This window comes from Heliconius melpomene, chromosome 17 (assembly GCF_056956725.1).
Source record: "Heliconius melpomene rosina isolate 202511_hmr_F chromosome 17, ASM5695672v1, whole genome shotgun sequence".
Classification (NCBI taxonomy): domain Eukaryota; kingdom Metazoa; phylum Arthropoda; class Insecta; order Lepidoptera; family Nymphalidae; genus Heliconius; species Heliconius melpomene.
In genome coordinates this window covers 6,426,890-6,454,463 of record NC_140405.1, presented here as the reverse complement: position 1 = coordinate 6,454,463, position 27,574 = coordinate 6,426,890, and the positions used below count along the sequence as shown (strand labels likewise).

General features: G+C 31.4%; 2 protein-coding genes and 1 non-coding gene across 4 annotated transcripts; 2 read left to right on the top strand and 1 right to left on the bottom strand.

Annotated features, from left to right (window-relative positions):
• The first annotated feature begins 544 nt into the window (after positions 1-544).
• xit (ALG6/ALG8 family glucosyltransferase xit) lies at positions 545-4,689 on the top strand. The gene is made up of 8 exons (XM_085200171.1): positions 545-837; positions 1,001-1,273; positions 1,539-1,686; positions 1,780-2,022; positions 2,357-2,462; positions 2,561-2,762; positions 3,607-3,693; positions 3,999-4,689. Exons 1-8 carry the CDS (start codon positions 779-781, stop codon positions 4,471-4,473), a joined length of 1,593 nt encoding a protein of 530 aa, XP_085056297.1. The 5' UTR covers positions 545-778; the 3' UTR covers positions 4,474-4,689.
• Positions 4,690-5,417: 728 nt separating this feature from the next.
• On the top strand, positions 5,418-13,945 carry LOC146530020 (protein phosphatase 1 regulatory subunit 36-like). 2 transcript variants are annotated; one of them, XM_085201013.1, is made up of 10 exons: positions 8,366-8,509; positions 8,878-8,974; positions 9,487-9,552; positions 9,769-9,900; positions 10,204-10,348; positions 10,437-10,589; positions 10,841-11,069; positions 11,288-11,452; positions 11,999-12,112; positions 13,733-13,945. In XM_085201013.1, exons 1-10 carry the CDS (start codon positions 8,415-8,417, stop codon positions 13,842-13,844), a joined length of 1,308 nt encoding a protein of 435 aa, XP_085057139.1. In that variant the 5' UTR covers positions 8,366-8,414; the 3' UTR covers positions 13,845-13,945. The 2 variants fall into 2 exon arrangements, with proteins under 2 accessions (XP_085057138.1, XP_085057139.1); XM_085201012.1 differs by lacking the exons at positions 8,366-8,509; positions 8,878-8,974 and adding an exon at positions 5,418-5,568.
• TRNAS-GCU (transfer RNA serine (anticodon GCU)) lies at positions 12,813-12,883 on the bottom strand. Its single transcript has one exon. It is a non-coding gene; the product is annotated as a tRNA-Ser (tRNA).
• Positions 13,946-27,574: the final 13,629 nt, after the last annotated feature.

Genomic DNA, 27,574 nt, shown 5'->3' with positions numbered 1-27,574 from the left:
ATTGACTTTCCAATTACAAAATTCATAAGATATTCCGTATAGATATATAATTTGATTTGACAGTTATGTGTCAGAATAAGAGATGCCCGATGACCATCGATTTTTTAGTAAGATCGAATAAAATATCGTTAATTTAAGATTGATGTTGCATTAAATAAAACATTTAAGTTTATCTCTGGATTAGGAACTTCGATTTATATGACATTAAGATAGAGGAAGTTGTAGAGCAACATCAAATAAAGACTACATTAAATTCCGGAATTAGCTCGGAATTGGAATTCTGGCGGCAAAATAGTGTGCGTTATACATAGTAATAAAATTTGTGATTTTAAAAATTACTTGTGTTTTTGCAAATGTATATAGTTATTTACACGATACAAAACACAAACAGATCTAATATTTTTGTTTGTATTTAAAATGTTTCTATTGACCCCATTTTACAGACGTACAGAGCATATCATATTTGCTCTGCATGAGCACCTTGTATGAGCTGTAGTCTGTGGTTAAAGGTCACTGACTGTCCGGTTATCAGGCAATGCTAGTTGTCACTTGTCAAATTGAAAATAATTCAATTTCAAAAGTTAAAAAGGCAGGTGTAAATGAAAATGTGAAAATTGAAATGTTTCATAACTGTTCAGTTAATATAACAAATATACAAAAACATTTTAGGAAACAAGCTTTCTTTATATACATTTAATATATTTGGTTATTGTAGTATAAACTTAATATAAATAAAATCAATCTTAATTTCAATAGAACATAAACATATTTAGTAAAAATGAGATTTGAAATAGCAGTGATAATGACCGCGGCAAAGTTCTTCTTTATGCCTCTTTAGTGAGTAATAAGATATTTTTTTAAATAATTGTTATAATCTACAATAAATTTGATTAGAAAAGTTTATTTATTGATAAATAAAAAAAGTCGTACAGAGGCTAAGAGGCATCATCCTGCCGATAATATTGGTAGTTATAATATACTAATATATTTTTCATTTTAGCCGATCTACAGATTTTGAAGTTCATAGAAATTGGCTTGCTGTTACGCATAATCTTACAATAGATAAATGGTATTATGACACAACTTCTGAGTGGACATTAGATTATCCTCCTTTTTTTGCTTGGCTGGAATATGGTCTTTCTTATATAGCTAAGGCTTTTGATCCAGAGATTGTGCATTTAGAAAACTTAAATTATGATTCTGATATGACTGTATTATTTCAAAGATTATCAGTTATCTTTCTAGATTTTGTGTATATTTATGCAGCAAATAGGTTTGTACATTAACAATATTATATGTAATTTATTCTAAAAACAATTTATTAATTATATTTTGTTAAAATGTAGTATTATTTAATCATACAGGCATTAGGCATTAAATATGCCTTATGCCTGTATGATAAAGAAACAACAAGTTCAAAATGATTAGCTTTATTTCAAATATAATTTGTCATAATGTTAATATGATTTTTTATTCTAGTAGACCCCACAAAGCAGAAGTCTACATTATATCAAAACACTGTATTTTTTAAATTTCAGATGTGCAAATCTAATAGCTGTTGGGAATCTTTTAGTATACATACTACTTGTTTCCAATCCTGGATTACTAATGATAGATCACATACATTTTCAGTACAATGGATTTTTGTTTGGAATTTTATTGTTGTCTATATCAAATATGATATTAGTAAGTAATTATTAAATTCTAAATAGCTGAAGATATACCAAAATAAGTACCACTAACTAAAAAACGTATTTATATATATTTTTTTTGTTTCAGAGTAATTTTGTTTTGGCAGCATTTTGGTTTGCGGTGTTGTTAAATTTTAAACATATATTCCTGTATATAGCACCTGCATATGTTGTGTATTTGTTCAGAGCATACTGTTTTACAGTATCATCTAATGATGGAGTTCATACACCTTGGTATTCTTTTTCAATAACAAATCTAATTAAACTAGCATTGACAGTAATATCTGTATTTAGCATCTCTTTTGGACCCTTCATTGACCATTTACCACAGGTAGTATAGGTTTTACATATTTTTAGTATCATGATTTTGTCTTAAACATTATATTCTTATGAATTCTATGTAGTTGGGTACCTTTAATTTTTGAAGCTATAATTTATTAACTGTTAATTAACTATTTTCATTTTCTCCCCTAGCAATGACAAAGCACAGTTGAGTTTCGCCAAACAAAACGTAATGTGGGGAACTGAGTGCTTTAACACTATGTTAAATGCGAGTCCTTAAAATGTGACTTACAGCTAGAAGTTCAAATTTAAATAAACTAGGAATAAAGTATTTTTTATTTTTATTTATTAAATGTTTTTATTTATTCTAAAGTAATTTGTAGGTGCTATCAAGGCTTTTCCCATTTAAAAGAGGGCTATGTCATGCATACTGGGCTCCTAATTTTTGGGCTATATATAATTTTGTTGATAAAATTTTATTACACCTGTGTAAGTAATTTTGTCCTTGAAATGTTAGTCACTTCAATATTATAATTATACGACACACTATATATTTTCTATAATAATATTGTGATTTTCATTTTTAGGTGTTAAGTTCCATTTAGTAAGTACTTCAAAAACTGAAGCATCAATGACGGGGGGTTTGGTTCAAGAGTATAATCATTCAATATTGCCATCAATAACACCAACTATAACTTTTTTCTTCACAGCAGTGTCTATGATCCCTGCTCTTGTAAAACTCTGGCATCTTTGTGCTGATAGACAATACAGAGGTTTGAGTTTTGTCAGGTATGCAATATAAAAACAGCAAAATTTTTAAATATGGAAAATAAAAGAAAAAATATAAATACATTCAACATTCAAAAGGCTTTTGGGTTAGAAAATTTAAATGACAATAAAGTGTGAGTGGTGTAAATAAAGCTTTGTGGTATTGAAACTCCTTGTTCTTCATTTTCCATCTCAATTCGAGATATACATATAGAATTTTGTTTTGCCAGCCCAGAGAAATAAAAATAGTTCTTTCCTCTAAATAGGGATTGAACCCACAACCAAACATTTATTCTGTAATATATAAGTATGTGAATTACAATTATTTTCACAAAAAAAATTGTCTTATTTTTATTATTATATTTATTATTTTTGCCATCATAATTGTGTGAATATGATTGTTATAATTATACGGGGTGGAAATATCAACACCACTTTAAATGAAACCACAGTTTAACCCACTCTATAAAAGCCTAATATAATTCAGAAAAAAAAAATAATTCCCAAAAATGAAAAAGTTATTTTTTCAAACAAAATAAATAATAAAATTATCATTTTAAAATAGAACGCCATTTGTAAAGTATAACATAAAAACGCACACACTTACCTGTAAAAGCGCCAACGACGCACACGTATGTGTGTGTCACACGAAATACAGGTATGGATAACAATCGTGAAATGAAAAAAAATCCTACGTCCAAACTGTTGAGGTCCCTTGATTAATTTCTTTAGCTCTGGGTTTGAAATATTTTAGTCTATATGCAGTTTCAGACAAAAGAGCGCTTCCTCTTCCACCCTATATAGTTTATTTAAAGACATATAAACATTTAATTTGCTGTTGTAACCAACTAAAAAAATTTTGCAGGTGTTTAACATTATGTGCAACATGTGCATTTATGTTCGGATGGCATGTTCATGAAAAGGCTATATTAATGATTTTAATCCCACTTAGGTAAGAATTTTACTATAGATTTATGTAATCAAATGTATATGTTTCTTTCAGCTTCACGCTGTATCCCGCATATATATGATGGATATGCAGAGTACTGAACTTAGTTCTAAAACACTATGTCTCCCAATTTCCCTCGAATTTTCCAGATATTTTGTGTTAAGGGGCGGAACTTAACTTTTAGTTGCTAGAGCAAAAAAATAAACAAAAAAATGATTAGACTTTTATTCTATATCTTATTTAATAGTAATTCTGATTTATTTTATTGTTTCTTGAACTTAACATAAAGTTGATAATTTCTGTTTCAGTTTCCTCTCGGTCCTAGGAGATGTCGATGCGAAATTGTTTTTATATCTAACGACGGTCGGCCATTATTCTTTGTTTCCTTTGATATTTCCCAAAAGTTTATTATGTATAAAATTGTTCATATTTTTAACGCACATAGCGATCGCATTTTGTTTTATACCCCCAGTATACGAAGCTAATAAGCCTAAACTAAGTAAAAGGCATCGGTTTATGCTCTTACCTAGATTAAGAGGATTTCAGTCGTTATACTTGTATGGCTTAATTATTCTGTGCTTATATGAGAATGTTATACATTCCTTGATAGGGTTAGATAAGATTTTGCCATTTTTACCTCTCATGATTACATCGGTTTATTGTTCTTTGGGAGTTTGCTACTTCTGGCTGTGCTTATATTATTATTTCCTTACTTTTAACTTAAGTAGTGTACCAACTTTAACCAGAAACAGATCGGCAAAGTATGAAAAGAAAGTATTGTAAATAGATATCTTCAAAATGTTTGCGAGGTTTAAGCTGAGCTTTCCATTTGCGTGAGAAAAGTAGAACCAGATTTATTTTATTTGAATATTCGCAAAAAATCTAACGCGCAGGTTAGTCCTCGCGAACTGTACATATACAAATATAATAACGGATATATGTCATTTTATTATTTAATTAGTTTATTACAAAGGTATCAAAATAAATTATAGATATTAATATTATAGTTTTTTTTAATCAAACCTTTTAAAACAAAATACAATACGCTACGGAACTGTGGAATGGCCTATCCGCGGCAGTGTTTCCAGGTCTATATGATATGGGTACCTTCCAAAAAGCGCGTCTGTCTCCACCTTAAAGGCCGGCGACGCACCTGTAGCTCTAGTGCTGCACGGAGTTGTGGGCGGCGGTGATCACTTACCATCAGGTGACCCAAACGCTCGTTTGCCTTGTCCTTTTCAATAAAAAAAAGCGCTTAAAGAGTTTACAATTTATCGATATTTTATAATTTCGCGAGTGAACTAACGGATTTTATAATTTAACGGCGACAAATATAAATTGTAAACACCTTCAAAATAGTTGGATTGGATTTTGTTAAATATTTATTTAAATATTATTTAGATTTATAGAGGGTGCTGGGTTACCATGTAAATAATAAAAAAGTATATAGGATTTTTTTTTTTCATTAATATGTTAGTAAACTGACCAAAATGAAACAAAATATATTTATTGAAAGTTCTTAAAGATAGAGATTTCATAAATGAATAGTTTATTTTATTAATAATAAATTTATTACTAAAAATTATTTCTATTAAATAAAGTAGACTAGGAGTAGACTACGGTATAAATTTCTACTGGAGCAGTACAAGAGTTAGTAGTAATTGTGAAATAACTGGTCTGAAAGCAATATCTAGTAGATACAGCCATTATTATGTAATGTCTAAATATTGATGTAATACAAAACAAGCTCGAAAGGACACGTACACGTGTTTACAGTGAATTAAGAGAAGCGAACGTCGATCACGATATGAATATTCATTGAAGCATAAAGACGATCACGACGGTTGGTGCTGCCTGTGTGCCGGCTGGTGGATGGAGGTGAGTCCTACACGTTTACCTCATTGCCTTTACTCCGTGTATTGGAGCTCTATGAAATATTTATTTCGAAATTCACGAAAGAAATTTTAGTGTCGACTTTTGATGTTTTAAAAACATTTTCTAAAGCAAAAAAAATATTCAGTATGTAGTATATAGTTTCGTTATGGATTTTAAAAAAAAAAACAAGACAAATTTAAAAGTGGAAATTATTGTATATACTAAAAATAATAATATTATTTTTAAAATTTGATAAAACTTTAAAAGTTTTTTTTCTTATTTTAAGAAATTATATGTCTTTAATTAAGAATATTGTTTGTGTTGTGTTATTGTTTTTGTTCTTCTATTGTTTTCATCTATGTATATTTATTAATATATTTATCTGCTTACGAAGAAAGAACTATTGTAAAAACAACGCACTGAAAATATTAATAGACCTTTAAAAGTTTAAAATTAGGTACCACAATGTTTATATTATAACATGAATACGATGTATGTGTGGAAAAATTATTCGTAATAGGTTCAATCGTTCGACTCAACGGTGTGGAAGTTTGAAAATAAAAGTGAAACGGAGTGTAAAGAGTTGCTCATTCAGTTTCGTGATTCAGCATTTTATTAACTGCGTGAGCCGTGATGAAACAAACGTTGTGTGGTCGGTAATTGCTTGTTTGTTTTGGATATGGCTCTAGAGCCAGGTGAATGTAGCGTATAATAAAAACGAGAAAAAAATACGATTTCTATATCGAGATTAGTAAATAGCCTAAACTTTTAGAATAAATTGGATTTTTGATGCGTTAATCAAATGATATAATAATATACTAATTATAAATATTAGTTTATTTGTGTTTATATTGACATTTGTAATAACCTTTATCGATATATATATGTATATATAATATAATATATAAGTATAGGGATGCGCATCGCTACGTGGAAGCCTATGATCATATGGCAGAGCGCACACGATCAAAGCCCCGCATCGCAGCCTTATGTGCAATCGCCTGTGCTCTCGAATTCAATGAATTAGCACCTGACACACCTGTCCCTTTTCAATGTTATCCTTTAATATAATATGCTTGAATGAACCGGCTCGGGCTAAGGATGAATTAATTAAATTTTCGTCTGAGAAAATTTCAATACCTTTAACATCTTCTCTCATCCGACGACAGGTTATCTAGGTTTTTTTTTTAGGATTCCGTACCTCAAAAGGTAAAAATGGAACCCTTTTAGGATCTCCTTGTTGTGGGTCTGTCAAGACTAGTTTAACTCGGGACGGCTTGGAGGTATCGAGTAATCGAGTTGAATTAATATCAAAATTAAATATTTAAGTCTACGGTTCTTTGGAATACAGAAAAAAATCAAGTTATATTAGTAACTGGAATAAATCGTCACGAAATTTGTCACGTATAATAAAATACAAAAAAAGGAAAATGTATAAATTTATAGATATTTTAGTGTAAATTTATAGATATATTTTTTTTCTTTGTGGAAAAAAGTATTAAAAATTTAAATTTGTAGTTAATTTCATACAAAATTATGCGTCCATTTTTACGCCCGCAACTTAAGTTTGTCAACTTTATTCGCCGCATAATCAAAACCTAATCCTGTAGTCCTACAATTTCATAATAATTTCTTGCCGTACGAATAAATAAAAAATCTGAAAAACATAAATTTACATTTATATTGTAAAAAAAAATTATTACACACTTATAATTACAGTTTATTTCACACAAAATAAGAGCATACGTCCGCAAACCTAAGTTTGTCAACATTTAAAAGTTAAACTTCTCGTTGACCATCCTGAAACCGGTAAGGAACCCTTGCTCCCCAGCGCCCTGACGACACCCAGCGTCCTGGCAGCATCTACTACTACTGCTTAATGTTATATATTAAATGAAATATATGTATTTGTCATAATGATCACGTAGACAGAGTCGATGGCGACAGTTACAAGATAATAACTTGAAACATTTTATAAGTTTTAAGGTTTAAAGTTCAATGTAGTTGCATTAGCATAACTTTATATTCAGCGGAGAGCAACTTACTGGTGACATCATAAATTCTCCCAAACTTACAAATGCTCGATAAAAATTTCAATTCACAACTTATAGTCGTCTATGAATTAAATTATGGTACTTTATAGAAAATAGAACATCATTTTAGTAGTTTAAGTTTAGTTCGTCTTTCATAATTTAATTTGTGCGACTATAAACCAAGTGTTCCTCAAAATGTATCACTGAATGATCAATAAAAACATAGTAAAACAATTTGGTTTATAATTGCTACAAAAATGTAAAAAGAATTATAAAATTATATTGTACCATAATGTATGAATTTTATGTATTTATCAGCGTGTGACTGTAACGCGACGATTGTGGGTTCGATCCCCACTCGGGGGAAAGAATTTTTATTTTCATTTCTTCACTCTGGTACCGCCGGCTCTGAGTTCCGCCACACACGCAATGCCTCGAAAATATGGTGGAAGGTGGGAAACGAAGTGTCTTAATAACAGCTTCCCTCTGCCTACCCTGGTATATACGGAATACCGCGTAAAGATGAAAAAAAATGTATCTATCATAATTATGATAATTTTTAGGTTATACTTATATATATTTTTTTGTAATTGCTGCTTGCCAATTATTTGCTGAAAAGAAGAAAAATTCTGGAAAATTATCTTATAAATAGGTTAAAGTTGCTCCAAGTGAGTGTTCCACCAAAAATCATTGCAAAATAAGATCTTATTGACACTAATGATTTTATTAATGTCATTAATGACATATAACAATCCGTATTTATTTAGAAATTTATTGAATGTTCTCGTTTTACTTTTAATAAGATAATCTTTTATCATGGCTGATGATGAAGAGGAATGTGGTTTTGGAGGTTTATATGAGGGTGGCCATTGGGCTTGGGACGACACTATAGAAGGATTAGCATTTGTCAGGTAAACATTTTTCTATGGATTAATTTACTCTACCGTGGATTATTGAAAATTTAAATACTATTTACTATTTACTCCGTCACATATAAGTTTAATAATATTTGTTAGTATATATCCTATTTTATTTTGATTGTAGCATTAAAATGTATACTGATTTATTTCCACGAGTTTCCTAGTAGGTACCTATACAATAAAAATCCTATGTTCTTATAATAAGTTATTCACATGTTTATCAATCTTATTGAAGCATAATATTCTTAGTTTCTTAATTAATAAAAAAATAAAAATAGTTTATACAAATTTAACAAATAAAAAATATTAGTTAATATAAAATAAGAAGTAGATACAGACAATTATTGCCATTTTTTTAGTGATCTTCCTCCAAAACCTGTAGAGACTATCCAAATAGCAATTAAAGCGCCGACAGGAACTATTGAATTCCGAGATGATGTGGACTTAATCGAGCAAGTAATATTTGTTTCAAAAAATAACATTTTCTTTTAGGGATATACGTTATACGTTGTTAATTACACCCTTTATAGGTACTGGTGCTGATATTTTTTGATCTCCAACCAGAACATAAACTAAAACCGGTCAGGTTCAAGTCGGACTCGCCTACCTTAGGTTCCGTACCAATTTCAGGATTGTAGATTAACAAGAAGCACAACGTATAAAAGTCGACAATCTTCAGTTTGCCTCCATTATGTACGAAATGAACCACAAACATAAGTTTGTTATAGTTTTTTTTTATGCCGGAATTCTAAAAATACCTCAAAGACCTCGAAGAATTAACCACGAGGGAATTGAGGGAACCTTGTGTCATCACTTGGAGTGTTGTAATTAACTGATTTACTTATACCTGCAATCTTTCAAGGGCGTATTTTACAGTACAGTAGTATGTTGTGTTAAATATATTCATCATTTATAATACAAATAATAAAAGATATATACTTATTTTTAATTACCTCTTTTTTGTCTAGATACGGTTTCGAAGGCGCTACCAGAGAAAATTGAAACCGGGGCAAGCAGATGTAATCACTACGCAGGTCTATAATATTTTATATTTTATTTTTATTATTTATGTATAAAATCAATTCCCCGATTCCTCTCTATAGATACATTCTCTTTGCAAACTTTTCTTTTTTACATAAATAAGTATATCTACAGGAAACGCATAAAGCCGAATGGGGATAAAAATACCATATTAAACACGTTACACGGTTAAACACGCAGTATGTTAAAATATTTTTCTTAATTTTCAGGATGTTAAAGATATAGCAATATATACAGCACCAGTTAATATCTTAAGCCCTATGTTAATAAATATGTTGCACCTCCCTACTACAGAGAGATTCATTAGAGCTCTTGTGTTCTGCTGTCAGTACTATTTACAGGTGAAGTGTGTTGAGGGTAGTTTGTTTTTTTTAAATATCCACTGTTGTACCAGACTATGAAATAAAATTTATAATTTTTATTTAAATTTATATTTTCATTTCTTACCTCTGGTGACGAGGCAAAGCGCGGCGTTGAGTTCCGCCTCTCATCACGCAATGCCTTCAGAGTTCTTAACACTATCCCGCTGCCTATCCCGTTGTATGTAGGATACAGCGTGACGATGATTTTTTTATTTTAATCATCATCACAATCGATGTTTGTAATACAAATGTATATAAATATAAAGATAATATTTTTTTTAGATAACTGACGAAATGGCAAATCGTATTATTGAGTTAGAAACGAAAGTAAGAACACCACAATGCGAAATAGTTGAAAGCGAATTTCGGGACAACCTGTCGGATCTTAGGCTCTTAGTAGCTAAAGAGTACAGCACAATGCTTATTGGTGTGACTTAATAAGTTTCTTTTGGATATATCTTATAATAATATATAAATTGTACGTAAAAGATAAACTGACATTAATTTTAAAATAGGTGGCAACGATACGAAAAAATTCCATCATATGGGACCACAGAAAAAACGTAGATCCCTATCTGATAAAGATGCTCGGCTTTTTGAAACGTTATTGCGGGTGTGTGTCCAGATAGTGTGGCTCGCTCTGGGGAGGAAGTCTTTTAATCAGATTGGTAAATTCTTTGAATATTATGTACCTTTAGTAAATTTGTTATAAGTATTAAATATTTAAATAGTTTAAGTTGGAGTTTTAGCGGGACATGTTCTCTACTTATCCTGCTATGTGCGGGATACAGCGGAAAGTTGAGAAGAATAAAATAAAAAAAATGATAAAATTCATAAAAAGAACATGCCCCGCTAAAACTGCAGATAATAGACGTACCTATTAATCTTTGTACTTAATTGCTTTTACAATTCTATCTAGAACTAGAAGTCAATCGGATATTCAAGTCTGACATATTCAACGCAGTAGAACATAACTTACACACTGGATATATTGAGAAGATGGCAAAAGAAGAGCGAGCAGTACTGCTCGGATCTTGTGTTCGACGAGACAAGAAACTGAACTCACGCTCTCCTCTCATGAATGAAGTGTTTTGCCACAGAGAAATAGATTACCGCTTAATGGGTCTAGGAGTCCTAAAATGTACTCAGTAAGCAAATGTTCCAAAAAGAATATAGAACTTAATCAATAAAAAGTTTTCAATATTAATATTAATTATATATGTACAGTCGGTGTACAAGTACGAGGTGCATGTTCTAATTCAGCTACGTTAAATTAAATTTTACTTTATTTAAAAAATATTTTTCGTTCCGAAGTGTGAAATATTTTTTAAAACTTTTATAAATTTTATATTCTACTTTAATCTAGACCGACACCAAGACTTTTGTATATGACGCACGCAGTAGCTGGCCCGGAGGAAAAGCTATCGGAATTAGGAATAGTGCTCGGTATAATTGGTATGCCGCGATCATCATTTGATACAATGCTACGTCCCTTGCCGACCGGAGGAGAAGGAAAATCGAAGGCTTCTATGTAAGTATTCGAATAAAAATATGTACATATAATTTTAATAATATATTTATATTTTTTACATCCAAAATCCTTTTCTTTATATCTTACGGTAATCCAGATATTCAATTACAACGTACTAAGTAAGTAGAGAAATAATATATGTATTAACTTATCTACAAAATAATTAAGATAGACATTCAGATGTTTTCTCAAGCACTTTTAAGACAGGTACCAGACCTACGGGCGGTAATTTCTAATCTAAGATTAGAAATTCAAAGTCAAAGTTTTAAGTACAATTTGAACCGGATTGACCTCCACTTAAGATATTAGAAAATAATTAACGATAGCTTTCAAACATTTCAGCCCATAGTATAGTCCTTATCATAAAATTATTATCATTATTATGGTAATAATAACTAAATATCTTAAATCTATTTTTATTTTTCTATTGTTATCGTAGTAATACTCTGTACATACATACAAAACATACATATTATATTCGTTTTACTATTAAAATGGTGCTTACATAGACAAAAAATAATAATTTTTTAATTTTCACATTTAAAGGTCTTCACACAGCTACGGTTCTAAAAGTAGCACAAGTAGCTCAATGAGAAAGAGCCAGCTCGTGGTCCAGAAATTATATTCAAATATAGTGCTGCCGCGCAAGGAGTCTCGTATGTACGTATTCAAATATGCTATTATATTGTTTGTGTATAGTCTACATTGCATAGAATAAATAACATCGTTTGACAAATGTAAATTAATTTAAGGTTATTATTTTGCAAGTACATTTAGGTGCATAAGAAGGCTTCAAATTTATTTTTACACGTAATGTCTAATATGTATATATTTTTATATGCCTACTAGCGACCCTCTTGCGGCTTCGTCCGCTTTTACTACTGGATTATTCATATAATGTATGTTTGCAAAGCACTTAAGATAATGTGAAAATTAATTAAACCCTAATGCAACCCGCATTTTCGTAGTTTCAATAAGGATTTTTCAATTGTTTTACACAGCAAGGATTTTTTAGTAGGTACCGTAATTTTAAATCTGTGCTACTAATCTTTTCAAGTACTTATTAAAATATATTTAAATGACTATTTTTAGATAGTTAAATGACTATTTTTAAGCGGAAGAAATTATAAACAAAAACCTACCTACTAATAACTACTACAAAAAATATGAAACCAAATATATCGCGCTGAAATAATACATTCAACTACAATTATCCAATACGTGCAAACGCATCTAAATCTTCGTTGCTATAAAGGCAGGTGGGTTTTTTTTCGAGCTTGTGGTTAATGCTGAAGAGGGTATTCTGTTCCTGATGAAAAGCAAGCACTACGTGGCTGCCTGTGAGGAAAATGAAATAGAATGCATCGGCCGGGAATCGAACCCGGGCCGCCCGCGTAGCAGGCGAGCATTCTACCACTGAACCACCGATGCGTGTAAGGCAGGTGGGCGCGGCGGACGCATGGCGAGTGGCGAGCCGTTTCGCAGCAAGGATTTTTTGATATTGTAACAACTTCTAAAGTACTTATTAAAATGAAAAACAGTAAAAGACAGTTTTGATCTACATTAAATGGCCAACGTAACTAATATACTTATTTATATGCTGAGACTAAAGGATAAGTGAAACTTGAGTAACATACAGCTGATGTGTCATCGGCGGGATGTGTCAACAATTAAATGCGTTTTTCTGTAAAACTATTCGCAATTTCGAAATAGTGTAAACAGCAAATTTTATCTTCGTTTAACGTAGAAAATTAATAAAGTATTTTAAAGGATAAGGATTAATACCATTATGGAAAAATATGACTCACAATAAAAAATATATTGAAACTATTATTTTTAGACAGATAAGTGATCAATACACGTTATTCTTAAAAGATACGAATATGCCGTCGCGGACTTTTTTGTAGATTTTTTTAAAGAGGAACAATACTCCAGTACATTATTTTCATGTAGTACTTACCATTAAAGTAGCGCATGCGCGAAAGTGTCTCAACGGGTAGGACTTTATACATATTTATCGTATTTATGTTAATTTACATAAGAATGTACAAATAATAAACTATATATAAACCTTCTACGAAAAATACTCGACCTAATGGTGAAAACCGCATCAAAATCCGTTGGGTGGTTTAGAAGAAGAAGAGTTAGAAACAACAGACAGACACGAAAAGCGACTTTGTTTTATAAGATATAGGATAGGATAATATATATGTATGAGATTAATATTAATATCATATGACAATATCGAGTACTTGTTTTTGTTTTCTTTTCTTCTTATAGTTTACACTTTCCCACGGAATTTCCCGATGAGCCTGAAGAGATTCGTCAATGCAGTGAAACTCAGAGAAAACGCTGGCAAAACAGACTTCGGAGACTGCTGCATCCACATTAGTCGACAGAACTGTTGACACTTGACACAGTTTACAGAATGGTCTACTGTCACATTGTAGGCTAAATATGATTTTACAATTAATATATTCAATGACCTATAAATATTTTTTTGATGGGAAAGGGAACCTAGTGTTAAACTTCAAACACACCATTTTCATTGAGACACCTCCATTCTCCATTTTCCACAGAATTTTGGACTTTTCTCTTTACTATTTACATTATTATATTTACATATTATTTACTTTACTATTTACTTGTTTCCTATCTCATTCCTATACATATTTACTTATCGTAACAATTTTTCACATAATATATTTCTTAATTAAATATGATAGTTTTTATTAGGTATATTAGATACTAACAAAACAAACAAAAATATATAATTAAATGTATAGTTGATAGAACTATTTTTGGTTGTTTTGTTAATGAAATTAAAAATCTATTACTATTTGAGTTCCACCACTCGGAGAATGGAGTGTCTCAACACTAGATCATATCTCTGCCTATTTCCTATGCATAATTAAACATGAAGCTGAATAAAATTACGAAAAATTAATGAATATTTGAAATACATATTCATTATTTAAGACAAGAAAGGACCGTACAAATAATTTTCGTTTGTTACTAAACACACATAAATTTGGAATATAAATATAAAACAATATAAAAGTAAAGAAAAAACTTTTTACTTAATAATGAGTTACAGTTTTACAAATATTATTTTCTAAAGAAACTAATTTAAAATGTCAATTTTGTGGACGCACCAGGGTTGGAGCGCCCCGTCATGTCGTTTCAAATTATTCAATGAACTTTAATATTATTTGCATATTTTTTCCAATTCTTTACACTACTTATATAACTTATATGTTTCATTGTTTGTGATAAAAGTATATAAAATTTTTGATATTTTTCTTTTAGACGTTATTGAAAAATTTTACCTCAAACTAATAGGCCATTGACTTTTAATTTCTTTTGTTTATGAAAAAAATATATAATACAAGGCATTTATGAAGGAACAAAAGGAGTAAGTACATAGTTCATAACTGAATATTTAATGGCAAGTAATTTTGACAAGATAATCGCGCTGACGAATAAATGAGGAATACGTGCTACTAAGTTGTTTCGTGTCAGAGCTTAATATTGCATGAAAATGATTGTCTTCTTTGACCTTTGAGGTGTTTATAGCTATCATATTTCTGGCTATGCCCATCAAATTGATGTAAGTATTGTCAGTAAAAGGCTAAGTTTTATATTGTTGTTGAAACTCAAAGATATTTTGATTTTAAAGTAATATTTTGATTCACTGACCAATACTTATATCCTGCTACAAAATATATTAAATTATGACAATTTTTTTAGCGTCATACTTACACACCTGCAGTGTTAAGACACTCTGTTCTCCATTTGCAGCCAAATATGGAGGCATTGCGTGTTGACTGGCAGCTTTACTCAACCCAGCGCTTCACCTCAACACCAGACCGAAGAAGTGAAAATATTAAATGTTTGATTTCTTCGAGTGGAAATCGAACCCACAACTTGTAGCATTCACAAGTCAAATTTTGTGCTTCTGTGACTGTCCTTAAATTTTTTCTAATAATTTGAGATCGACGACAGTTTAAGTATAATACGTTAGATTAGATTTTGTATTATACCTTACAAATCGATATCATTAAATTATTTCTAGAGAATACAGCTCGTTCTAAGTTTAGATATATATATGGCACAGAAATACTTTAGTATGAACATTTTCCTAATTATAATCGACTATAATCGATATACCTATTATTAAATAAAACGAAATATTGAAATGAACTTCGCAGACGAACTTTCGAGACTTTGCGTGGCAAGTTGCGGAATTCAACGCTGCGTTTTGTCTTTTTACACGCAAATATTTCATTCCTTCCAGTGGAACTGAACCAACAACCATCGCGTCGGCCAGACGCTGTGCCACAAAGAGTAATTGATTACGCTCTAAATCATTAAAGTGTAAGGAGAAACTACATATATCAAGCAATAAAAAGATTGATGTTTTAAAAGTTTACTACCACATTCCTAAACGCAGGTAGGTACAGGTTCATATCGTAAAGCAACAGTTACTGATGCATCTACTTGACGTCGGATCAAAAAATCTATTCCACTTGGTTAATTCAACAGGGACGGCGCCAGGCCGTTTAAGTAATCATGATTGATTGAGGCGGACGTGAGTTTATGGTATTTTATATTCAAATGTGCCTGCTGTATTTTTGTGTCAATACACATGTACCTCTATATATTAATGCATTAAACTTTTGTAGCTAGTCGCGGTGCAGGGGCACAAGCATGTGGTTGAAACGCGACGGGTTATAGGTTCAGTTCCCACGTGAGGAAATGAAATATATGGAATTTAAATTTTTTGGTCAACACAGCACTTTGCCTCGATAACAATCGAGGCAAAACGCGGAGTTCAGTCCAGCCAGTCAACGTGCAATGCCTCCAGAACTCGGCGTGCAGCGAAATGTCTTAACACTAGGCTCCCTCTGCCTACCCTGATACAAGCGGTACAAAGAACAAATAATAGCATTTATTAAAATTATTCAATAATATTTTGGGATTTTTATAGTCTTGTAAAAAAACTTGATTCTTGCAGGAACTGAAAATAGTTTCTTTTTTTTCTAAACCTGAAGTATTAGCTTACTGAGCTTGAAGAAGTCGTAATTAAAGCATTTTACATTACACAATAATATATTAGTCGTTTTTTCGTATAATTCCTTTCGTTTTTCACATAAATTTTGATTTCACATTCTAACGTACGATTATTCATTACCTCTGAAATCTATGTTCAGAATAAATTACAGAGCTGCTTCAAAATAATTATCACATTTCACACAGCTCCCTACTACTTTGCTACATTAAATTATACATGAAAAGACGACGAAATTGTTATATAATTATACATTATCAAATGTCAGATACCGCAGAAAGATATTAATGAAAAAAATAATTACTAACGTGGCGTTGAGTTACGCCACTCAACACGCAATGGAGAATTCGGTGGAAAGTGGACAACGGAAGTGTCTTCATGGCAAAAGAGTGTCCTAACACTAGATTTCCAGGTGCCCTCTGCGTACTCTGCTATGTGCTGGATAGAGCGTGAAGCTAAAAAAATAATAATAACTCTCATGCTCTTTTAAATTACATGGCAGCATCATGAATTTTCTATATATTACAGTTAAGTAGTACTGGGGGTAGAATATCAAAACTCGTAAAAAGCTCGCTCTATCGTGGGCAGGTGTAACATGTTTATCACTGCTGGAGACAATATGGAGCTGTATGCCGTAAAATATCACGTCTTTCAATATATAATAACTTTGCTTTTTATAACCTATTTAATATTAATTTAAATAATATGAAAATATTAAGAAATTTGAAAGATAAGTACACTATAAAAATTTTAGACCATCTTCTTAAAAGTAATGATTTACAGGTTAAACAGTTTTATTAAATATATTTGGTTATTTACTTATTTGTAAGTCATGGGGATTTAAGACACATACATTCGAGAGGTAATATGAATAATTTTCTCAATTAATATAATACCTGCTTCCGCAAGTCAACGTCGTCTTCAAATTCAACGGCGCGTGTGATTGTCTACGACATTTCGGTAAATTCTTCTTGTGAAGGGGTAAATCGCTAAGAAAATTATACATTTAGTAATAATATACTAAATGCTGTATGGGGTAAGGCGAAGGCCATTAGTCATGCGATTTCTTGGTTAATTGAGCTTATTTTACTTGGGGTCTTTCTATTATTGTTTTTGCCTCGCTTTGCCTCGTTAGAAGAGCGAGGAAAGGAAAATATTAAATATTATTTCGATTTGGAATCGAACTTACAACCTGTCCCATTTATTGCCGCACGCTTGTGCACTTGCGCCAAGACTGGCCTCGTTTAAATTTCATTGATATACTAGGGAACTAATTTTGGTATATTTCAGTACTGAAATTTAAATAAATCTATCCAAGGGAAATAATTGAGGCCAGATCTCAGATCCACATATGATGATGACGACGATGACATGATGAGGCCACGAATGGACTATAAATAATTACAACTATAATGTTCATACATTCTTACTATTGAAATTAATAAAATACATTACATACATTGTTATAACAAAGACTTTAGATATTTCAAATAGGGTTTTATAATAATGAAATAGAGCTTTCAATATGTTTATTTATGTGTTATATATTCAGTGCGATGGGGACGAAGTTTGAAAGTGGCTGGCGGACCGTAAGAGTTACTCACTCAGCCGTCGATGAGTTCATAACGAGTTCATTCGATGCCGATGTTCTGGAAACTCGGGCAAGGGCGCAAACGTATTAGAAATACCTACCTATTAGAATGTTTGTTAATGTCCCTTTGATCTCGTTATATTACATAATATTTTATGTTCGTTATTATATTTAAAATTGTTCTGTATTAAATTTTAATAAAGCGGAACCTTTAAATTGTCTCCTTTTTAATTAACATCGTTAGTTTTACGTCTTTTGATAATAACTTTGTGTTATCTTGCTTAATTTTTTTATGTGTAATTTTTATATGTATAGTAGTGTAGTGTACTTCGAGTACACTATTTTACATACTATTTTAAAATAAAATAAATAAACTATCTGGAAAATTAAACTAAAATTCCTACCACTATATTCAAACATGAGTTACAATCGAAAATACAATTTTTAAACATTATTTTAAAGTTTTAAGAGTTTAATAGTAATAGGCCAAGTGTTAAGTCGCCTGGTACAAGAGTAAAAACCTGATATTTGTGTCAACAGGCTTTAACGGTGGCTAGACGGCTTTTGAGAGCAGCGTGTGTAGCTATCGACTGCTCTCAGTGCATTGGACCCTGGACTCATCTAGTCATCCGTGTGAAACTTCAAACCTACTGTGGCTTCTTTTAAATGGGTCAATGGGTTTTTTTCACTGCCATTATTATTTACAGTTGAATTAATATTGTAAGTTTACTATTTTAACTTTAAAGTAGGTAAAATATAATAATTAATAAATAAAATTTAAAAAATCAGCTTCACATAGCAGGGTATTCCATTTTCGATTTTCCGACTATTTTTTGAGGTATTGCGTGTTGAATGGCGGAACTAAATACGGTACTTGTGTTTTGGTAGCAGAGGGAAGAAATGTAAAATTAATAAATAAATTCATTCCCTCGCGTGGGGATCGAACGCACAACCATTGCGTTACACACATTTGCGCCCTTGGGCCACGACGGTCTCTTATATATCTCAATTAGTTCCGAATTAGTAGTAAATTACCCGCGACGCCCAAATTGAGATGCACGACGTCTTCGAAGTGACTACATCCGTAGTATCGCTTCATATGTGCCACAAATGTGTTAAATAGACAAAAATGGATCACAAGCATATTTATATGGGGATTTAAAATCTTTCGCTTAACTACACCGAGCGGGAATATTAATGAAGTTATTTTCTGCAACGAGAAATAATTGGTATAATTACAGCGCTGTTGTAGCGACATGTCTATAAAATACGTCATTATATTTTTATATTAAATTCATTATTCATTCAATTATTTTATATAATATGAATATGAAGATACGTGTTATAATTTTAAATATTGACAACATATTCTGAAAATGGATAGACATTTTTAATTAAGGCGGATATTTTTGCCAGTCGTGGCCCAGGGGCACAAGCGTGTGACTGTCAACGCGATTGGTTGTGTGTTCGATCCCAACTCGAGGTAGATAAATATTTAATTTAATTTATAGGTATAATTTAATTAAATATTTATCTAATCTTTTAATTTAATTTATATATTATCATTTCTTCGCTCTGGTGTCGAGGCAAAACACTTAACGCAACGCCTCCAGAATTCGGTGGAAAATTGGGAATGGAGTGTCTTATCACTTGGTTCTCTCTGCCTACCCTACTGTTAAAGCGGTTTTTTTATATTTGTAATTATATATATACATATGTAATTATTAATAACAATGTCTTGTGAGTCTGTTGCATATAGAATATAAGCTTTAGTAAAATAAGAATTATTTATTAAAGTAAGTCGTGTGTGCAGCAAGTGTGTAAATGTTTTCTGTAAGCGTTCATGGAAATGAGCCGGAGATGACGATGCTGTATCGGAGGCGAGTGCATGTTGCCAAAATTCAGCATGAACTTATTTTATACAAGTATTTACGGCTATTTTAAATATAAATATTTTAGAAGATATACCCGAAGATTTATAAGTAAAAAGAATTATGAATTTCTAAAAAGGTTTATTTTATTGTGACAACTTGTTTTTATATTTAATGATAAAATATTAGATTAAACGTACATTATTACAGATTCAAATTTTTACATTTCTTTTTGTTATTTCGTAGTAATATAGTATATATTAAAATTATTATAATTATATTCGGGACTTAAATATCAATATCAATAAAAATTAAAAACTCAGCTAAGTAAACTCATAACTATGAAAATATTTTAATTACATATAATTTACTCAAATTATTATAATTGCCAAACAAATACCTATAAATGATTATAAAATAGCATTTTCTCCACACCATTTTTATTTTAATAATAATAAACACAGTTAACATTAAATGTACAACAAATTCAAGTTGAAACTATAATTTATATTAAAGTTATTTATATATCTAGTTTGACATTTTCAATTCCTTAGGTCGCTTTGTGTTGATACAATTACTGGTCGTACAATGGCGTAATAGCAGAAAATAAACCTAAAGCAGGCCATCGCAATTGGTGCGCCATTGTCCGTGTACGCGATACAAAAGAAATACGAATCGAGCGGAAAGAATATGTGTTATTTACGTAAGCATGTTAACTTTATCTCGGGAACGTTTTATAAGGAACGTTTTAATTGGTCTGTTTTAATTTTGTTTTTTTTTATAAGGTTCCCACAGTATTCTGTATATGCCAGGGTAGGCAAAGGGCCAATATTTAACTTTAACTTCAATTATAAATACTCTACAAACATTATGAATTTAATTACTTACATACGTACAGTTAATAAAAAATAAATAAAAAGGGGGTAGGGTAGGGAGAGGGGACCTAGTGTTAAGACACTCCGTTGTCACTTTACAAAAATATATAGTTGTCAATAAAATATATTTTGAACTGGATTGTAAGCGGATGTGTCTAAAATGGGGTCAGGTAGCGGGAAGCGATTTATAAATGGTGAGCAAGAAAGTTTCATCAACGCCTATATTAATTTATTAATTCGCCTACGTAAATTGTTCGACACAATTAGTTTAATTAAAATTATTATCATATTATACAGAATAATTTTAGAGCTTCACGTTGCATATCGCATGTAGCAGGACAGCCAGATAGAGCCTAGTGTTAAGACACTCCGTTTCTCGCTTTCCTTGGAATTCTGGAGGCATTGCGTGTTGAATGACGGAACACAACGCCGCACTTTGCCTTGACACCAGCGAGAAATGAAAATATAAATGTATATAAATATTTCATTTCTTAGACTAGGAATGACTCACGACCTGTCGCGTTTATTATAGTTCTTAGATTTATTCAAATATACATACTTATAATACTATACCTAATATTATTAGAAATAGAAATAAATTTATGCAATTTTGTTTTATAAAAAAGCAATAAGTTTAAAACATTCCTAGATACAAACATCTAATATTAAAGGTATTCAGTGTACACCACATAAAAGCTGCTGTCGGTGATTTATTTATAAATGAAGTTTGCTCCAAATTGAACCAGCCGTGTTTTAATATTCGAACGTATACAGAAAATAAAATGCACACGCTGTTACACAGTAAATAATTCTAACGCGAGCTACTATTCACACTTGCAATAAAAGCAACAATGCAATTGAGCTGGAGTTGCATTCGGCCGATGGCTCCTCACTAAAACTTGTTACGTTCGTCCACTGCCAACGATTACTGACGCGTACGTACATACATACAGAATAAAAATACAAGCAATCAGAGTGTACTGCGACCTTTTACATTTACGATATGTTATAACCGATGAACATCAAAAGCGTGGATCTGTCTAAACTTTTTAAAATAAAAATGTATATGTTTAGATTAAATATTTGAATTTACTATTAACTTCAGTAAAAGTATCTATGTCATTAATGTCTGTCATGCTGTCCGTCTGAATTTAATGGTAGGATATGAGTATGTCTTATTTTTTCATCTACTTCTACACGTAATGAGTCCAAATACACAAAAAGAGAAGTACGGAGTAAGTAACTCTTTGCACATTAATAAGGTATATATAATAGCTTAAAATATTAAAATACATTTAAGGCATCTATTATAGAATAGTATTCTCCTAAAAACTTTCCTATAATATAATAAAAGAGAAATCCCATTTCCACAGAACTAGTTACGTTTATATCCGCGACTAAAGCTGTACTTTTTATTTATTTACCAGGGCCAGAATAAAAGGGAATTCAAAGCTGGATAACGTAGTTCTCATAAAATGCAGCGATGTCCGATTTGTGGGAATGGCGTATAAAAATTTCAAAGAGCCTATACGAGTACGAGTACCAGTACGAGTACGAGCAGGGTCCGCGTCCGCGGCCGCATCACTCGCTGCTGCATAAAACATGCAAATTGCAGCACTTCGTTGGTGTGCCTAAGTACACTCGCTTTTGCACTTTTATGTGAAACCGGGGCCTATTAGTCATGTAAATATTGTTAAACGAAGCGCATCGCTCCACCGCACTAAAATCCTGTTATGCAGTCCAGTTTTGAATTAAGCTTCTACGATGAAAAGCTCACAGCGGTCGGTATAATTAATTATGTTCGTACAGTGACATATATCGCAGTAAATAATTTAGTATTCCTCTCTCTCTGTCTCTCTCTCTCTATTTATTACCGTCATAGTATATTTGTTGAGATATTTTATTAATTTGCCATAATTATTATGAAAATTCTAAAATTTCTTATGCTAAACCTCTTAGAAATCATTTAAAATATAATATTGAAAGAAAAAATCGTTAATAAATTAAATGTAATGATTGCATAAATTTTTAATTGGACATGCGGAGGTGCCAGTTTGTAGGTAAGCATTATTAGAACTCCAACAATGGAGCCTAAACGATGCTGGGTCGTCGCTTTTCCTTGTTGAGATTTGAATGGCAGGCATTTGGCGTAATAATGATCTTTTGTGTTTTAATGACTAAAATAATGACTTATTATAAATTCGTAAAAAAATGTTAATCTTTTTTATATGTCTGTGAAATGATTTTAATAAAAGTTAAGAGTATTGTATATTCATTATTTAATTGTTTTTGTATGGATTAATTATTTTAATCTATTACTTGTTCTTGTATATGTATGTCTGTATGTATGTGGATTTTGTATTTCTGATATCCGTTAATTTATAACCTTATAATACATGTGAAGTAATAGACATTGACGTACAAAAAAATTAATGTTTAATAAATCTTGCCTTAGAAAACAAAATTTGTACTTTTAAACTAACGTGTACTTTTAACAGACAGGTTAGGTTAGGTCTGGGGTGTCCACTGGGGTTAACCACGAGATCTAACGTCGGCTCCATCAATTACTCATGCTTGACGCTCTCTTCCGTATAACCGACGTCATACGGAATCTATATACACAAATATAGTATTATTATTATATATGAATTCACTCGAAAATTTGAAATTGAGAAATTGAGTTTAAAATTGAATTATATATGAATTAAATTTAAATACGTATACGTACATAACTATATATTAAAAAAAACAAAAACCCCGACTGAATGAAACAAAAAAGAAAAAAGCTTAATAATTTATTATGATTGGATTAGGCTGAAAATGTAGAGTTTTTATTATACAACAGACCGTTCCCGCCGATCCGACCGCCGCCGCCGACTTTCGTCGGTGCATCTCTTTTTCTATGTATAAAATATGCTAGCATAAGGACCCCCCGAAGGGCATGTATGAAGAGGTTGATGACAGTGGACGAGGCGAAAGAGGTATGTAGAGACCGTAACGTTTGGCGCTCCGTTGTCTTTGACTACTCCGCTAGGGATAAAGCGTGAAGTTAAGTAAGGTAAGTTAAGTTAAGGATAGTTTGTATGATTATAAAGGATATTTGTATGATTAAATAAAGCACAATGCAGCGGTGAGGTTTGACATTCGAATCAACCCTGAGGTATCCAAAGAATATCTCTATCCATAGCAAACGGACATGACTTCCCTCCCACCTGATACTATTTTAACCTTATGTCTCATAAAATAGTCACAGCTTGGTTTAGCTCGATTCTCTTTACAATCACATTTTATTATCTAGAATAGTTACGACACAGTGGCCATATCTAACCATTACACTTACAATATAAACAAGCAATGCAGAAATCCAATTTGAACTTCGAAGTAGAGACAAGGAATTTAGAGATGCGAGAGCAATTTTATCACAGATCGTACTTTATAGAACTATATAATATGAAAGTATATGAGTATATTATATAATCGTAGTTTCATATATGAATGCTATTTACTTCTTATTTAGATGTATGTTATTATTTATATTTGCTTGTTGCTAGAATCAAGCCCCCATTTATATATTTTTTTAAATATTATTATTTTTATTTCTCAGGGCTGGTAAGGCAAAAGGATAAGTTGCGCATGGGGTTTCGCATCCTACCCCTTAAAGGGTGCTTCTTTATGTTTTTTTAAGAAAAGTAGAAAGTGGGGGAATATTTATTGCTATCACCTAAATATGAATTAATTTATCTTTTTTCAGATTCATATTTTTTTACGTAAAGAAAAAAATAGGTTTTTTGAATTACATATTTTCCAATAAATATTTATATGCCTAATATTCTTTACCTAAGTAGTAACAAAGCAAAGAGAGGTGTTAAATTCCACCACTCAACACGCAATGCCTTCACAGCTGTGGAAAGTGGGGAGTGTCTTAACGTTACGTTCCCAAATCCCTCTGCCTACCCTGCTATTTACGGGATATGACGTGAAGCTAAAGTACGTACATAACCACATACACAATTCTTCAATAATAGTAGCAACTTTGTAATAGCATAACAAACAGAAGGGTGGCTTAAAATAGTCTGTAATGAGTAGTCCAATACGTATCTAAATAAAATTTCGCAGCGTTGCATGCACCAAGTGACTGACGCAGATCATTGTTGCATTGCTTATAGTTTTATTTATTTATTTAATGTATTTTATTCATTTATTTAATGTATTTTATTTATTTATTTAATGTATTTTATGTATTTATTTAGTTGCACAATTATGGCGGGATTGCCGTTCAACCTACAGCTGAAAACAAATTGAATGTATTAAGCGCCTAGCACAACTTTATATTCTTTTATATCGCGTATTTTATGAGTCAGCGTGCGTGTTGTTTACTTTTATGTTGGAATTATTGTTCTATCCTACTACTTTGACGTTTATGAAACTGCAACATCGAAACAAAATGGCGGTCTTCGTTTCAGTGTTTAAGTAAAATTATTTACGAATTTGATTAACCAGTTTTATTTATTAAATTTAAAAAATATATATTTTACACTAGTTGTCATTAAATATTGTTTAAAAGAAATAATCTTTCTATCGTTTTTTTGTATATTCTACACAATAATAAGTAATTAAATTTTAACTTTAATATACTATTACAATAAATAATGGTAATTTTGATTCCATATTCATATGAATACAAATACAATAAATTTAATCACTCTTATTAAACGAATTATCTAACATATGACATCTCGAAAAATAAGTAGAGACCGAAAAAATATAACTAAAAAACTGACGTTTGAAATATTAAAACTCAATTGGTGGCCGGGCCGACGCCGACTTAAGGTGAGTGAGAGCTATGACCTTTTTTTCCTATAATGGACACCGAAAACCTTCATCGCTTCACTTGAAAAATCTTTTGGAAAATAAATGAATCCATACTGTATGTAAATCGCATCGTCGAAAGTTTTTATTGAAAAACTTGAGAAACTGATGAAAATGGACCCACGACGGCAAAGATCTTACCGTTCCTTTTATAAATGTAATACCAACTTTCGAAGGTATGAATGTACTTGTATATTGTATCTCCTAATGTCTTATTTTAAATAAAATGTTTTATATTTTCCTTTAAATAGAAGTTATTAATATGATATATTAAATATAGCTTATACTAAGAATTTAGGGGATAAAGAAGTATGTGGAGTAAATAATGTATAATTTGGTCTCGTTATAATGAAGTTATTTAAGATTAAGAGGAGTTAAGCGGGATGGTCGGTGAGTTCAGAGGGACGAGAGCTCACTCGCTAAGAGGATGAGTAATTGATAATGCTTACCCTAGTGCGTAATCTCGGTCATATAACTCCATATTAAAGGGTGCTTAAAATATATTTAGTGTTATGTGCAATTTATATTACCAAATTATTATAAATTTAGTCAGTACCGGAAAAATGTAAGTAAATTTAAGAATATATTTTAGTAAATTAAAATATAAAGTTAATAAATAGTATAGTAAGTTTAGCTAATTAAACTATGTATTCTTATTTAATGACGGCTTAATCTTGACATAATTGGTACGTTATTTATTAATAAAAATGATTTACATTTATGAGCCCATGGTGGCGCACGCTTGTGCCCGACAAGGGTGTGACTGTAACGCGACGGTTGTGGTTTCGATGCCCGTTTGGGGAAAATAATTATTATTTAATAATATTTTAATTTTTTCGCTCTGGCACCATGGCAAACAACCCGGCGTTAAGTTCTGCCTCTCAACACACAATGCCTCTAAAAACCCGGCGGAAAGTGAGGGCTTATCAGTGTCTAGTGTCAGTGTCTTAGCACTACGTTAACGTTTTTTTTTTTTTTTTTTATAAAATAATAATAACTTCTTTGTTATTCTTAATAGTAAAATGATAAATAAATTAAAAAATATATGTAAGCCATTGTAATTCAACATGTGCATTATAATTATCTCATATTATTCGGTTTGTTACAAAATAGACACATTAAGCATATAAATCAGGCGGCGCTACACTGCCGATGACGTTTCAACGACTTGTTTAAATTCCGCCTTTTATTTATGAAGCACACATGCCTATTTTCATATGACTCACTTAAATAAAAGTTAAATCAACTTCACGTTGTATCCCGCACACAGGCAGAGGGAACATAGTGTTAAGACACTCCGTTTCCCATTCTCCGCCGAATTTGTCGAGGCATTGCGTGTTGAGTGGCGGAACTCAACACTGCACTTTGGTGCCAGAGCGAAGAAATGAAAATATTATTAAATAATGACTCATTCCCTCGAGTGAGGATAGAACCCACAACCGTCGCTTTACCGTCATACCCTTGTGCTCCCATCACATGACTCACTTGTTAATAAATATTATTCTTTTAGCGTGCTCATGTACATAAAAACTTTTTCCTGCATTTTCCTAGCGTAAACATAAATTAGGCAAATTTACTTTGCTTTATAGAGAGCTTCCCCCTTCAATTCAATATGTTTATATGAATACCGTGGGGTCAATATGTAGTTAAACATCCCCCTAAACTACGAGTCAGCAAAATTATCAAAAGTTTTCAACTTACAACTTTTCCTTAAACGAATAGTAGAAATAGCAATCTCCATTTGATTTCCCATATTCCTTCCTTGTCTTCCTTAGAGCGTTAGGTTAGGACCATTGTGTTGTTTCTAGACACACGCCGGCGGTATATGGCATGATGGCAAGTACC